Source organism: Schistocerca gregaria, chromosome 5 (genome assembly GCF_023897955.1).
Source record: "Schistocerca gregaria isolate iqSchGreg1 chromosome 5, iqSchGreg1.2, whole genome shotgun sequence".
Taxonomy (NCBI): Eukaryota; Metazoa; Arthropoda; class Insecta; order Orthoptera; family Acrididae; genus Schistocerca; species Schistocerca gregaria.
This window is the reverse complement of record NC_064924.1, coordinates 483,786,553-483,801,399: the sequence shown is the minus strand read 5'-3', so window position 1 is coordinate 483,801,399 and position 14,847 is coordinate 483,786,553. Positions and strand designations below refer to the sequence as shown.

General features: G+C 43.0%; 1 protein-coding gene across 1 annotated transcript in view; it reads right to left on the bottom strand.

Moving 5' to 3' along the window:
• LOC126273393 (mucin-4-like) overlaps positions 1–4,599 on the bottom strand; it is a 105,779-nt gene extending 101,180 nt beyond the window's left edge. Inside the window, exon 1 of the mRNA XM_049976946.1 lies at positions 4,488–4,599. Within this exon, the coding sequence (XP_049832903.1) occupies positions 4,488–4,599 (112 nt within the window). The remainder of the gene's footprint in view (positions 1–4,487) is intronic.
• Between the last annotated feature and the right edge of the window lie 10,248 nt (positions 4,600–14,847).

Below are 14,847 nucleotides of genomic sequence, written 5' to 3'. Positions count from 1 at the left end.
AAAGGAGAACAATTAATAATAAAACATAATAATGATACACACGTTCACATAGTGCTTAACTTTAATCAGAAATGAGGGAGCCATTTCTGACCAATTCTCGAAATGAGCTGTTCCAGTGAGCGGAGAGATACGCTAAGGTGAAGGACTTCACATCAGTACAGAATCAAAGAATTTTCATCTCATTTAAGCTGATAGGTTTGCTCAGTCTTTGTTAGTTTTTCTCTCTTTTCCTTTCGTTTTGTATCACTTACATTTTCGTAAATTTAGCACATCGAACTACGGTATTAAGGATCTAGTTTCTCGTGGACTTGACTAGTTCATGGGCAAGAGGAATAACGCAATAAACAAACCTCATGGACCAAAAGAGCCAGAAATGCAATGGTATAATAATACTAAGCACGAATATTTGTGAATGAAGATCGTGTCTACGTAGACTGACAAAAAAAGAACGAGAATGGTCGAATTATTCAGAAACTATTTTTTGTTGCGTATTATTGATGCTGAATTGTGTTCTCGGCTAGTTTCATCCAAACCGGTCAGCTACGTGACAAATGACATCCATTTTATTAAAGAAGTGTCATTGCGCGCCAACGAAAGGCAAAAAGTAGTGCTTTTGTGAGGGTTCACGCCAAACAAGGCGAAGAAATGTTCTGAGCAGCGAAAGGCACGCACTTGATTCAAATGTGTCCTACTTTAAAGGTGATAGTCAGTAATGAAAATATGTTGCAAGTGCAAGAATTTGAAGCACCACCTTTGTGTACAGTGGTCCCTCATTTGAAGACGACCACCATGAACTGGAAGCGCGTTTTAAGGGCACAAAATTTGTAAGATCGGTGTCGTTTCAACTGTGTCAGACGTCGTATACATTTTCGGACGGAGCACAGAAACCATCTATGATAAGCTGTTAGTCCATGCCACTGAGCTGATCGATTCGATGAATATTCTCAAAGCTGAAAGACAATTCACGGAGGAAAACAGGATGACTTGAGGCTTGCAAGTGGTCCTTTGTTGTGCTGCGATGGGAACGTGCGCACTGGTTTCCACGACTAGCACTGAACGTGTGACACTTTTGTGACTAGGAAGCAGGAACAGTTAATTTTAAAAATATATATTTTTAAATGAAACGACAAAATTTCAGAGTCTTCACTGGCTTCTTACAGATAGGATTTTGTGTAAATAGACTGAAGCTGCGATTACCGGTCCTGGTACAAATTTTCACTCGCCGCTTCAGTCTATACACGTAGAAACATATTTTAAGTGCTTCGAATACCTTAACGAAAATGTGCAGTACATAGTCTACAAGCACGGAGACATGGGACTCCTCACGGGGAGTCATGGTAACATCACTTAGATTAAAGATTTCAAGTACTTAGGTGAAATAGTCAGGTGACAGATGAAACCTAAGCAGAAAAACTGTGTGAAACCTACATAGTTATCTGAAATTTATAAAAGAAATCACTTTCCATAATACTAAAACTTCGTCACTGTCCTAGACGCAGCTGAGACATCATCACTGACTATCAATGTCAAGGCCATCTAGAAAGCTGAACGACAAATGCAGAGGACAATATTTTGACCAAATATCCGAGGCGATATCTTATTGCCCAAAAGCCCTGAACAACGTGACGGAACAATTTAGTTCTACTGCATGGAAAAAAGGCGTTAAATTTTACGAATTACAGCACGGTTGGACGACTTACCATTAAACAAGAAAATTACCCGCTTCATAGGCGGAAGCCGAAAAATAAAAACACTATAGGTAGTCGACACTCTCGTAGTGAGAGGATGTAGAACTTTCCGAAAATTATGAGAAAAGATGAAGATTAAAACTAATTAATAGTTATACATGCTCTTTAGTGGACCAAACGAAATAATAGTAGTAACAAAATGCTGGCATTATTGAACTGGCTGGGCTCTAAAGAGAACGTGACAAAGAAAGAACTGGAAAACTACAAAGAGCATACAAAGTCACCAGGAACAGATTCAACAAAAAAAATGTATGTCACAAAAGTGAAAAGTGCGATATTATAACGCAGTTGTCAAATGTCAGTTACCTCTGTTATGAACTATGTTCTGAGGACTGCGACTCTTAATCAGATTGCAATAAATATACATTTCTGCGTCAGTCACGAAGTCAGATCTTAAAACAGAGGCTCTTTACGTATCTCAAAGCATGACAATTGGTAACAGGTTCCCTCCCACACAAAAAAAAATGTTCATTGCCTGACAAGAAATGAAAATTATCAGAAAATATTTGAGCATCAAAGTGCGAAAACTGAATTCGAATGAAAAAAAATCGCAGCAGTTCTCTCAAGTAACAGAAAAAATTCGCGAACACCATCAGTAAACGCAATTAGAGTTTTATGGTCACTTGTATTGAATAGACAAGAATAGGCTTACTAAGAAAATTGTATACTTAGCCTTTTCGATGAAAAACCATAACTGGCTGTCAGAAGTTACTATACATTTACAAATTTTACGAGTTGAATACGGACCATTTATTATTATTTTATAATTAATACTATAATTGAAACTCTTTTTTTTTGGAATGATTCCGCTTTCTGTTATTTACTGTCACTTAAATTTATGTTAAACCAAGGTTTAATTGCATATAATAAACTGCATTAAATGCCGTTGATCGCCGCTGGGGGTGTTGCCGTCTATACACGTGATCTCAGCACGCTATCTAAGCCCGTACCAAGAGTCAGTCTCGCAGTTTCCTGCCGCTTTGTAGACAGGAGTGACACCACCAGCAGTCGACCAATGGGTAACATATTTTAAATTTCGTAATTTTAGCTGTTGTATAATGGAGACTTTCTGGCGGATATCTACAGGGTGTTACAAAAAGGTACGGTCAAACTTTCAGGAAACATTCCTCACACACAATTAAAGAAAAGATGTTAAGTGGACCTGTGTCCGGAAACGCTTAATTTCCATGTTAGAGCTCATTTTAGTTTCGTAAGTATGTTCTTCCACCTACGCTCAATGGAGCGCGTTATTATGATTTCATACGGGATACTCTACCTGTGCTGCTAGAACATGTGCCTTTACAAGTACGACACAACATGTGGTTCATGTACAATGGAGCTCCTGCACATTTCAGTCGAAGTGTTCGTACGCTTCTCAACAACAGATTCGGTGACCGATGGATTGGTAGAGGCGGACCAATTCCATGGCCTCCACGCTCTCCTGGCCTCAACCCTCTCGACTTTCATTTATGGGGGCATTTGAAAGCTCTTCTCTACGCAACCTCGGTACCAAATGTAGATATTCTTCGTGCTCGTATTGTGGACGGCTGTGATACAATACGCCATTCTCCAGGGCTGCATCAGCGCATCAGGGATTCCATGCGACGGAGGGTGGATGCATGTATTCTCGCTAAGGGAGGACATTTTGCACATTTCCTGTAAGAAAGTGTTTGAAGTCACGCTGGTACGTTCTGTTGCTGTGTGTTTCCATTCCATGATTAATGTGAATTGAAGAGAAGTAATAAAATGAGCTCTAACATGGAAAGTAAGGGTTCCCGGACACATGTCCACATAACAAATTTTCTTTCTTTGTGTGTGAGGAATGTTTCCTGAAAGTTTGGCAATGCCTTTTTGTGAGACCCTGTATAATTTCACAGAGTAAACGCCTAGAAGATGACCCCTACGTCGGGTTGAAACCGGTTGGCGGTATAATAATAATAAATGCGATTAAGACTGTTTTTGAAAAATTAGTTAATGAAGGGGTGAAAGAAATTGGCACTCACAAAAAAATCATTCAATATGTGTGGCGCAACTACTGTTTGTATGCTATGAAAAATTCATCGGAGAGTCTCACTTACTTAGGAAGAAAAGTGTACCTATAGCAACAAATGCAGCCAGTAATAAGTGAAAAATTGATGAAATATCACATGTAAAAAAAAAGGTATTTTGCTACGTTTTTGAACTTCCACTGCGACGAGTGTGGGTCCTCAATCCTTCCTGGTCATGGGGACAAAGTTTTATGATTTCATTTATAAAAGTATAGACAGTAGAAATTAAAATGTCCTGTGGTGACTCTCCTGCTCCATGGCGGCCCGTTTGACATCCTACCCCCCTTAACCACTGCGCCACCTCGCTCGATTGGACATAAGGACGTAGAAATAAAAACAGTGTACGAACGAAGAGACACTGGGAGGAAAAGCAGAAGAAAACTACGCTAAAAGGCGTTCCTTAGTTGAGCGATACGAATAAAAAAAATGCTCAAATTAAAACCTCGCCTAAGTGAATCACCACTTCGACGACAGATTGTCCAAGGTTGTTGTTGCACCGTTGCTCCATACAGGGAGTGTCCACAGCGCGCCGAGTCAGTGATTTGACGTGAAACACGATTCAGTCCAGATGAGCACTTGCTGTGTCACCGCACACGACGTCATTCACTTTGAGCGCACTCAGCACCACCCGCACAGTAGAGAGACTCAGCACGGCGCGCCGTCGGCTGGCGCAGCTCCCGGGGCAGCTTACCTGCGCTGTGGTCGAGCTGTGCAGACGCGAACGCCAGCAGCAGCAGCAGCAGCAGCAGCAGAAGCGCAGCCGCCGCGAGGCGTGGAGGTGGCAGCGGAGGCGAGTGTAGCATGTCTAGACTGCGGCGGTGCGCGCTCGGACGTCTTATTTATAAGTTGCGGCGGTGTTTGCACCCTGCGGGCCGGCCGTGGCGCAACCAGCTAACCTGCGCGGCGCGGCGCGGCACACGTCAGCCGCGCCACTGCCTACTCGCTTCTCACCGCTGGCTAGACGCACGCGCCGCTCCTCAATGACGCCAGCACCACCACCAACAGCTACTGTATTTCCACTTTGCGCGAGCCTTCCACTTACGGATGTCGGTGTTGACAAATCGTCTTTGTTAATTTAGATTTCATCATCTCTGTCGAAACATCGATGGTCGACAATAATCGATCCCAAAACATCGATGTCTTAACGTCAGGGTTAAATGACGAATACACAGGGTGATTTTGCGAAATGGTAGAAAACTGTAGAAAATGTTGTCCTTTCAATGAAATGAACACCTTTAGCTGCTTACAGGCAGTTGACATACGTCAACCCGGGATCTCTTGCTTGCATGGCAGACGCTCTATCCAGCCTTTTTTCTTTTTTTTTTTTTTTTACGTCTCATTTTGTTCGTTGTATCTGCTCTGGGCGGGCGTCGTAAGACATCCGATTAAGTTCGTTGATGATCGATTAACTCAGTTTTTTTTTATTACAGAGGGTACGTAACACTTTTTTTAAAAAAAAATCTTATTTTGGTCGCTTTTGTTCACTGCATCTGCTCGGGGCATACGTCGTAAGACATCTGTTTTAAGTTCGTTGTTGGTCGATTAGCTCAGTTTTTTTTTTTTTTATTTCAGAAGGCTGCTAACCCTCTGACCGAATACGCTGACCTACCGTGCCGGCTGATCCATCTGAGCCACCGAGGACACAGAGGATAGCGCGACTACAGGGCTTCATCTCTGGCACGCCTCCCGCGAAAACTCACATTCTCAACGTATTGTCCCGCACTACATTCGTAGTGCCCCCGCCCATTATGCTCATTATAAGAACAAATACCATCTTAGAATATATATATAGTTAAGGCTAACCGGCCACTTGACCATCTTCGTCTTCCGTGCAAATGCACAGTGACCGAACTCTTAAGGGAATCGGCAACACGCCGCGAGCAATGAGTATAATTGGCGGGGGCACTACGAATGTAGTGCGGGACAATACGTTGAGAATGTTAGTTTCGCGGGAGGCGTGCCAGAGATAAGTCCCTGCAGTCGCGGTATCCTCTGTGGCCTTTGAAGACTTTGAGGTTGCTCAGATGGGTAGAGTGTCTGCCACGTAAGCAGGAAATCCCGGGTTCGAGTCCCGGTCGGGGCACACATTTCCATCTGTTCCCGTTGACGTATGTCAACTGCCTGTAAGCAGCTAAGAGTGTTCATTTCATTGAAATTTCATACTAACGCGCTGCATGATCACCAATGGTAACTGTTCAGTCGGACATGTCCGAAAGAAAAAATATCGTTTTAGTATATATAATGTTTTTCTTGTTGTGGTCTTCAGTTCTGAGACTGGTTTGATGCAGCTCTCCATGCTACTCTATCCCTTGCAAGCTTCTTCATCTCCCAGTACCTACTGCAACCTACATCCTTCTGAATCTGCTTAGTGTATTCATCTCTTCGTCTCCTTCAACGATTTTTACCCTCCACGCTGCCCTCCAGTACTAAATTGATGATCCCTTGATGCCTCAGAATATGCCCTACCAACCGATCCCTTCTTCTAGTCAAGTTGTGCCACAAACTCGTCTTCTCCCTAATTCTATTCAACACGTCATCATTCCTTATGTGATCTACCCATCTAATCTTCAGCATTCTTCTGTAGCACCACATTTCTAAAGTTTCTATTCTCTTCTTGTCCAAACTATTTATCGTCCATGTTTCATTTCCATACAAAGCTACACTCCATACAAATACTTTCAGAAACGACTTCCTGACACTTAAATCTATACTCGATGTTAACAAATGCCGGCCGCTGTGGCCGTGCGGTTCTAGGCGCTTCAGTCTGGAACCGCGTGACCGCTACGGTCGCAGGTTCGAATCCTGCATCAGGCATTGATGTCTGTGATGTCCTTAGGTTAGTTAGCCTTAAGTAATTCTAAGTTCTAGGGGACTGATGACCAAAGATGATAAGTCCCATAGTGCTCAGAGCCATTTCTCTTCTTCAGAAACACTTTCCTTGCCATTGCCAGTCTACATTTTAAATCCTCCGTACTTCGACCATCATCAGTTATTTTGCTCCCCAAACAGAAAAACTCCGTTACTACTTTAAGTGTCTCATTTCCTAATCTAATTCCCTCAGCATCACCCGAGTTAACTCGACTACATTCCATTAACCTCGTTTTGCTTTTCTTGATGTTCATCTAATACCCTCCTCTCAAGACACGGTCCATTCCGTTCAACTGCTCTTCCAAGTCCTTTGCTGTCTCCGACAGAATTACAACCTCATCGGCGAACCTCTTTTTCTCCGTGGATTTTAATACCTACTACGAACTTTTCTTTTGTTTCCTTTACTGCCTGCTCAATGTAGAGATTGAATAACATAGGGGAGAGGGTACAACCCTGTCTCACTACCTTCCCAACCACTGCTTCCCTTTCATGTCCCTCGACTCTTATAACTGCCATCTGGTTTCTGTACAAATTGTAAATAGCCTTTAACTCCCTGTATTTTACCCCTGCCACCTGTAGAAAATAACAAAGACAATAACTAAAGGTTGTCTGCAGGAATAGCCTGGGGTCCAGAGTTTTGGGATGTATCATTGGAGCCCATAGTACAGAAGTTACATGATAGCGGTAAAGTAAGCGGACTGGTAGCATTTGCAGATGACGTGCTCTTCGTTGTGATTGATGACTTGAGAACAAGTATAGAAGAAAGATATAATGCGGCGCTGCACGAACTTGAAGGCTGGTATCTAAGAGTTGAACTGTCATTTGCACCTCACAAAGCAACGTACATCCTGCTGAAAGGGAACCTAGTAAGAAATCCTAAAATAAAATTAAATGATGTAACGATTTATGAGAAGCGCAGCAACGAACTATCTAGAGGTATTTCTGGATGAAGATCGCAATTTTACACGTCATATACATGGTGGAGAAATATAGTGTCACGAAATTTTAACCCTGGATAGCTGATGCCAGTAGGAACCAAAATTACTAATGTGGTGTAGGTCGACAACAAACCATTTTTAAACTACGGAAACTTGGAGCCACGCTTTCCGAATGGCCTTGGGATTGTCCAGTTGCCGTTCGTCGGTTGACGGGCAGCGCTATGGTTGTTGATTCATACATACAACCGTCCCTCGCCCCGTCACTGACCCAACGTGATACGCACACGTATCGAATAGGTCTTACTGTTTGTCTCCATCTCACGTCAGAGGCATTCATACGTGGGCTTCGCTTCGGAGCACCTGGATTAAGTGAACAATATCATAGCTGCAAGAAAAACCGTTTTCAGGGCCGACACAATTTGTAGAACACTTTCTGTACACTAAATAAGATCTGTTGACTGCTTTGTTCCCGGTACGTCCATGAAACTGCAATGGATGTGTCGGGACCGCAGCGGTTCGCCCCCAGACCGCCGAGCATGCGTGCCTCCTTGGATACGTTGCGATCTCCGGCAGGTAAAGAATTCGCGGTCGTGCTGCGTTGTCTAGAGCATTAGGCAATAGTGGAATACCGCGGCCAATTGGAGCGCATGGCGCCAAGTTTCAGTAGTTTAAAAAATGTGCGTTGTCCACCATCACAATATTAGTACACTACTGGCCATTAAAACTGCTACACCAAGAAGAAATACAGATGATAAACGGGTATTCATTGGACATACATATTATACTAGAACTGACATATAATTACATTTTTGCGCAATTTGGGTGCATAGATCCTGAGAAATCAGTACCCAGAACAAACACCTCTCGCGGTAATAACGGCCTTGATAAGCCTGGGCATTGAGTCTAACAGAGCTTGGATGGCGTGTACAGGTACAGCTGCCCTTGCAGCTTCAACACGATACGACAGTTCATCAAGAGTAGTGACTGGCGTATTGTGTGAAGCCAGTTGCTCGGCCACCATTGACCAGGCGTTTTCAATTGGTGAGATATCTGGAGAATGTGCTGGCCAGGGCAGCAATCGAACATTTTCTGTATCCAGAAACGCCCGTACAGGACCTGTAACATGCGGTCGTGCGTTATCCTGCTGAAATGTAGGGTTACCCAGGGATCGAAAGAAGGGTAGAGTCAAGGGTCGTAACACATCTCAAATGTAACTTCGACTGTACAAAGCGTCGTCAATGGCGCCCCATACCATCACGCCGGGTGATACGCCACTATGGCGATGACAAATACACGCTTCCAATGTGCGTTCACCGCGATGTCGCCAAACACCGATGCGACCATCATGATGGTGCAAACAGAACCTGGATTCATCCGAAAAAATGACGTTTTGCCATTCGTGCACCCAGGTTCGTCGTTGAGTACACCATCGCAGGCGCTCCTGTCTGTGATGCAGCGTCAAGCGTAACCGCAACTATGGTCTCCGAGCTGATAGTCCATGCTGCTGCAAACGTCGTCGAAATGTTCGTGCAGATGGTTGTTGTCTTGCAAACGTCCCCATCTGTTGAATCAGGGATCGAGACGTGGCTGCACGATCCGTTACAGCCATTCGGATAGATGCCTGTCATCTCGACTGCTAGTGATACGAGGCCGTTGGGATCCAGCACGACGTTCCGTAAGTACCCTCCTGAACCCACCGATTCCATATTCTGCTAACAGTCATTGGATGTCGACCAACGCGAGCAGCAGTGTCGCGATACGATAAACCGCTGTCGCGATAGGCTACAATCCGACCTTTATCAAAGCCGGAAATGTGATGGTACGCATTTCTCCTCCTTACACGAGGCATCACAACTACATTTACCCGGGCAACGCCAGTCATCTGCTGTTTGTGTATGAGAAATCGGCTGGAAACTTTCCTCATGTCAGCACGTTGTAGGTGTCGCCACCTGCGCTAACCTTTTGTGAATGCTCTGAAAAGCTAATAATTTGCATATAACAGCATCTTCTTCCTGTCGGTTAAATTTTGCGTCTGTAGAACGTCATCTTTGCGGTGTAGCAATTTTAATGGCCAGTAGTGTAATTTTGGTTGCTACTGGCATCAGGTATCCAGGGTTAAAATTTCGTAACACAATTTTTATCCAGCCTGTAGAGGCAGGAAAGTTACAAACAGGATGAACAAAATTATAGTCACTGCAAATGGGCAATATCGAATTCCCTTGAAACCAATCACAGTAATAAACTACATCTTTACATTAGCATCAGTCGTAGGTTATGTGCAGCGTTTGGGCTTATGGATTGCAGCTAGTGAAGCTAGCCTCATTAATGAGAAGAGTTCCATGCGAGTGCTACAAAGGATAACGGGTGCCTACTCCACTACCCCGAATGACGCATTGTCAGTAATTCTAGGAACATGCCTGCTGAACATAGAAATTAGGAAAAGAGGAGCCGTGTACTGGTTAAAGAAAGGCAATTAAATGGAAGTACGATAGGTGTTTGGTACTGAGGCCAGTTCGAAAAAGGTAACAAAACATCGCATATTACAACTGTAGCAAAATGAACGGGACAGTTTGGCACAGGCAGGAGAACGTGCGAGTTTCTCCCCGACATCAGGGAGGGATTAAAAATGAAATTTCTTAACACATCGAGCGGACTGATACGTTACTTGACTGGCCACGGACCTTATGCTACGCTCTATACAAAATCGAAAGACACATGAATGATAGCTGCGCCTGCGACAGTGTGGGCACATCGAAACACACACTGCGGGACTGGGTGCTCTGTGAAGATGAGGAGGGCAGGACGCGATAGCCGAGCGGTTCTAGGTGCTTCAGTCCAGAATCGCGCGACAGCTACGGTCGCACGTTCGAATCCTGCTCTATGGCTGTGTGTGATGCCCTTGGGTTAGTTAGGTTTAAGTAGTTCTAAGTTCTAGGGGACTGATGACCTCAGATGTTAAGTCCCATAGTGCTCAGAGCCATTTGAACCATTTTGATGATGCGGCAGGTAATGAACTTCAGGTATTAAGGATGTCGGATCTCATAGCAGCACTAAGGAACGAGTCGACCTGGCGCATCTTGGACGATGCTCCAGCACTAGTATACAGGAAGGCCAATGAAGATTTCACGAGAAGTTCAACCGTAAGTGAACATACTGGCATCTAGGCTAGGCAACATACTCTGCTGATGGAGAGACGTCGGCGACCAACGAGTGCAACAATGTCCCAAGAATCTACGTTGCGCTGGTGCAAGTGATCGTGGAAGTGTGGACTTTATGACGTAACGTGATGTGTGGAACTGCTTGCTGTAGTGGAAACGCTGATGACGTGCTACCCGACGCCCAGGGAATCAGGCAGACATTGGCCGTTGACTGAGATAGTATGAGGGCAGATCCAGTAGCTGAAACAACCATCTGCAAGTTAAATGCACCAAAGTAAATAAACAAACAGAGAACAGTCTCTGTAGGGTTTATAGCAGTATTAGTAAACGGGTTTTATGTACTTTTGTTGTAGTAGAAGCAGATTTAGTATTTCAATAAAACATCGCAAACAAACAGTTAATATATAAATTTATTACTGTTCAAAAAAATGAAATTGATAATGATTGTTTTAATGGTTCTAATTGCTCTGAGCACTATGCGACTTAACTTCTGAGGTCATCAGTCGCCTAGAACTTAAAACTAATTAAACCTAACTAACCTAAGGACATCACACACATCCATGCCCGAGGCGGGATTGGAATCTGCGACCGCAGCGATCGCTCAGCTCCAGACTGTAGCGCCTAGAACCGCACGGCCACTCCGGCCGGCTTGCCCTGTTTTAGCTTTTCAGGTAATAGGGTGTATGAAGAATAAGTAACAATAAAAGTAAACAGTGGATAAGGAGCAAAAACATGCATATGTAGATATTAAGTTTTCATCTCCCTTTACGTACCGAATGTAAAGAAATCTGAAAAGAAATTATTGTTGGCGGAGCTGATTCAGTGTACAGAAAAGTCAAAACGACCTGTCTTGAAATGAAAAGCGAGGGCGGTAACATTAAGAGGGCAATAAAATTACACTGTTAAATCCATCGGAAACAGTAAATACGTGCAAAAGGAGGGGGGGGGGGGGGGGGGGGGGGGGGACAGGAGTCGACAGGAGGGAAGACATCGGGGATCCAGTATTAGAGTCAGAACTTGAGAGATTTGGATGACTTAATATCAAATGAGGTAGAAGGGATGGATAAAATTCCATCGGAATTTCTAAAATCATTGGAGTAAGTGGTGACAAACTGACTATTCACACTGGTATGCACAATGTATGAGACTGGCGATATACTATCACAGTTTCGGAGAAACTTCTGTCACACAATTCTGAAGATAGCAAGGTCAAAAACTATCGCACAATCTCCTTAATAGCTCATATTTGCATCTATTAGATGGCCAGTTTGGCTTCAGGAAAGGTAAAGGCGCCAGACAGGCAATTCTGACGTTGCCGTTGATAATGGAAGCAAGACCGAAAAAAATTAAGACACGTTCACAGGATCTGTCGACCTGGAAAAAGCGTAAGACTACGTAAAATGGTGCAAGTTATTCGAAATTTTGAGGAAAATAGGGGTAAGCTCTAGGGAAAAGGCGGATAATATACAATATGTACAAAAATCAAGGGAGAACAGTAAGAGTAGAAGACCAATAACGAAGTGCTCAGATTAACAAAGGCTGTAAGACAGGGATGTAGTCTTTCATTGCTACTGCTCAATCTGTACATCGAAGAAGGAGTGACGGAAATAAAAGAAAGTTTCAAGATTGGAATTAGAATGCAAGGTGGAAGGATATCAGTTATGGAATTCGCTTATGACACTGTTAATCTGAGCTCCTTATGACCTGTTTTGCTCTTTATCTTCTATGGGATCGATTCCTATAGTATGTCCCCATTTATCAAAGGCACCCTGTGTAGATTGGCGAAAAAAGTAACAAATCCGCATTTATTAAACCAAATATTCAACGATAATTAAGATTACTTATCCTAAAACTGGTTATACTTTTCACGTACCTGTTGGCAGTCCCTTTAACGATCAAGGAATAAATTGATCCTTACTGCTAATTCAACATTTAAAGTAACACAGGACCCTCTTCCATTTTTGGTGAGTTCCGTAAAGTATTAAAAAAATAAAAATAAAGTGACAGTACCCGCCTACATCGCTCGTTTGCGAATACGACGTTCGACGTTTGTACACTGCGGAACCTTTCCCTAATCATCTTTAACGTTAACAGAGTCCGTCTGAAAATGAAAAATAGTGAGAAGTGATTATTACTCGTAATAATTATCTTTGAAAGTAAGGAACGAGGACAGTAAATTTTTTCCAGAGCTGACAGAACACAAACCTCTGAAAAATCTTAACTGTTGATACGTTATATCAACGTTGATTAAATTTAATATTACATATTATAAACGGAAAATGTATTTACATAGCTCAAAGTATCATTTTTAGCAGTAAAACAAGAACATTCCAGTCAATACGGGCAAACCCTACTTGGTACAACGAATGAAACACTTAGTTACAACAATAGTGAATGTTCTTGCCTTAGTTCTTTAAAAAATATTACATCCCCCCTTCGCCTATGCGACGTTTAAATGACTAAAAGCATATTCACAGTGGTGTCAGGGAGCTGTTTTAAAGCCACCATCGGGGGCCGATATTTTGTCCTTAACCTCGACATTTTGCAAAGGCTTCATAACCGACACTGCAACATCGATTTATGAACACTTAATAATGATATTTTGTAAATATCGGCAGTCATCGAACATCCTTACTTCCAGTTTCAAGCCACGAACAAGAGACCGCTAAGACCTCTCAGATTTTCTCGTCAGGACTCAATACGAGGGCAGTCAAGATGTTGTAGTAACAGTCTTTAAAGCTTTGACCAGCGTCGGATTTACAGACTATGGCGCCACAGGCCAAGAAGCACTTTTCGACTCCCTTCCTCTCCTCGTAACCATCCCTAGTCCTCATTTGGTTTCGACCTTCGATGATTTTAGTTTTTATGCATTTTGGTTGCCCTACAAAATTAGTATACCATGTTACCAAAAAAATCTAATTAATAACAAAATTTTTGGAAAATCATGGTTTTGCAAACAGCTGTGCCGCCACTTTATTAAACAGCCTGTTATGGTCATAAACAGATCATCCTCAGGTATAATGTGACACCATAATCAGATGTAGAACAAACTAAGAATATTGAAAAGCATCATGTCATAAACCAGGGGCACATATAGTGTACAAAAGATCTGTGGCGAAGCGCATGGCCATTTGTGCTTTGGAGCACGTAAGGTACACAGCATTAGTGTTTCGCCACAGATATACCATACGCTATATGTGCTCCAGCTTTATAGTTGAATTAAGATGTTTGTTTGTGACATGATGCCTGTTAATAGCTTGATGAAGTCACATTATACCCGAGGATGGTCCGTTTATTATCGAAACTAGATGTCTAATATTGTGGCGACCCAGATGTGTGTAAAACCATGATTTTTCTAAAAATTCTGTTATTAATTAGACTATTTTTTGTAATGTAGTGTATTAACAGGCCAAGAACAAACTCGAATTACGCGGTGTCGCGTTTTGGATAGAATGACGGTATGTAAGAAGGAAACGGAATGGCAAGTTTTACCTTAAAATAACAATGAAACTGGCCGGCCGATGTGGCCTACAGTCTGGTACCGCGCTACCGCTACGATCGCAGGTTCGAATCCTGCCTCGGGCGTGGGTGTGTGTGATGTCATTAGGTTGGTTAGGTTTAAGTAGTTCTAAGTTCTAGGGGACTGATGACCTCAGAAGTTAAGTCCCATACTGCTCAGAGCCATTTTTGAACCTGTCACGCAATAATTCCTTCATTCAAGGAAAGATGATGTTAGTGCTAGCCAACCAACAGGAGGATACGAGTGGTGAAGCAAAGTTTGACAGCAGGAAGAAGGAACATATGTGACTGTGTCCTGCGAAGAATGACGCGGTGCTTTGCCGTAGAGGAAAAAGGAAAGAAAAAAACGCATTCACTTGGACAGCTTACAGTGCCGCTTTCTCTTGACAAATATCCGTAACCTCAACAGGTGAGTTCAGTAGTATGCTAGTGGGGCTTCGCCGTAAACGAAACAAAAAAAAAAAAAACTCTTGGACACTTTACAGGGCCGATTCCTCGTGGCAGATATCCGTAATTTCGTCAGGAGAGTTCGAGTCTCGGTCGGGCACACAGTTTTAATCTGCCAGGA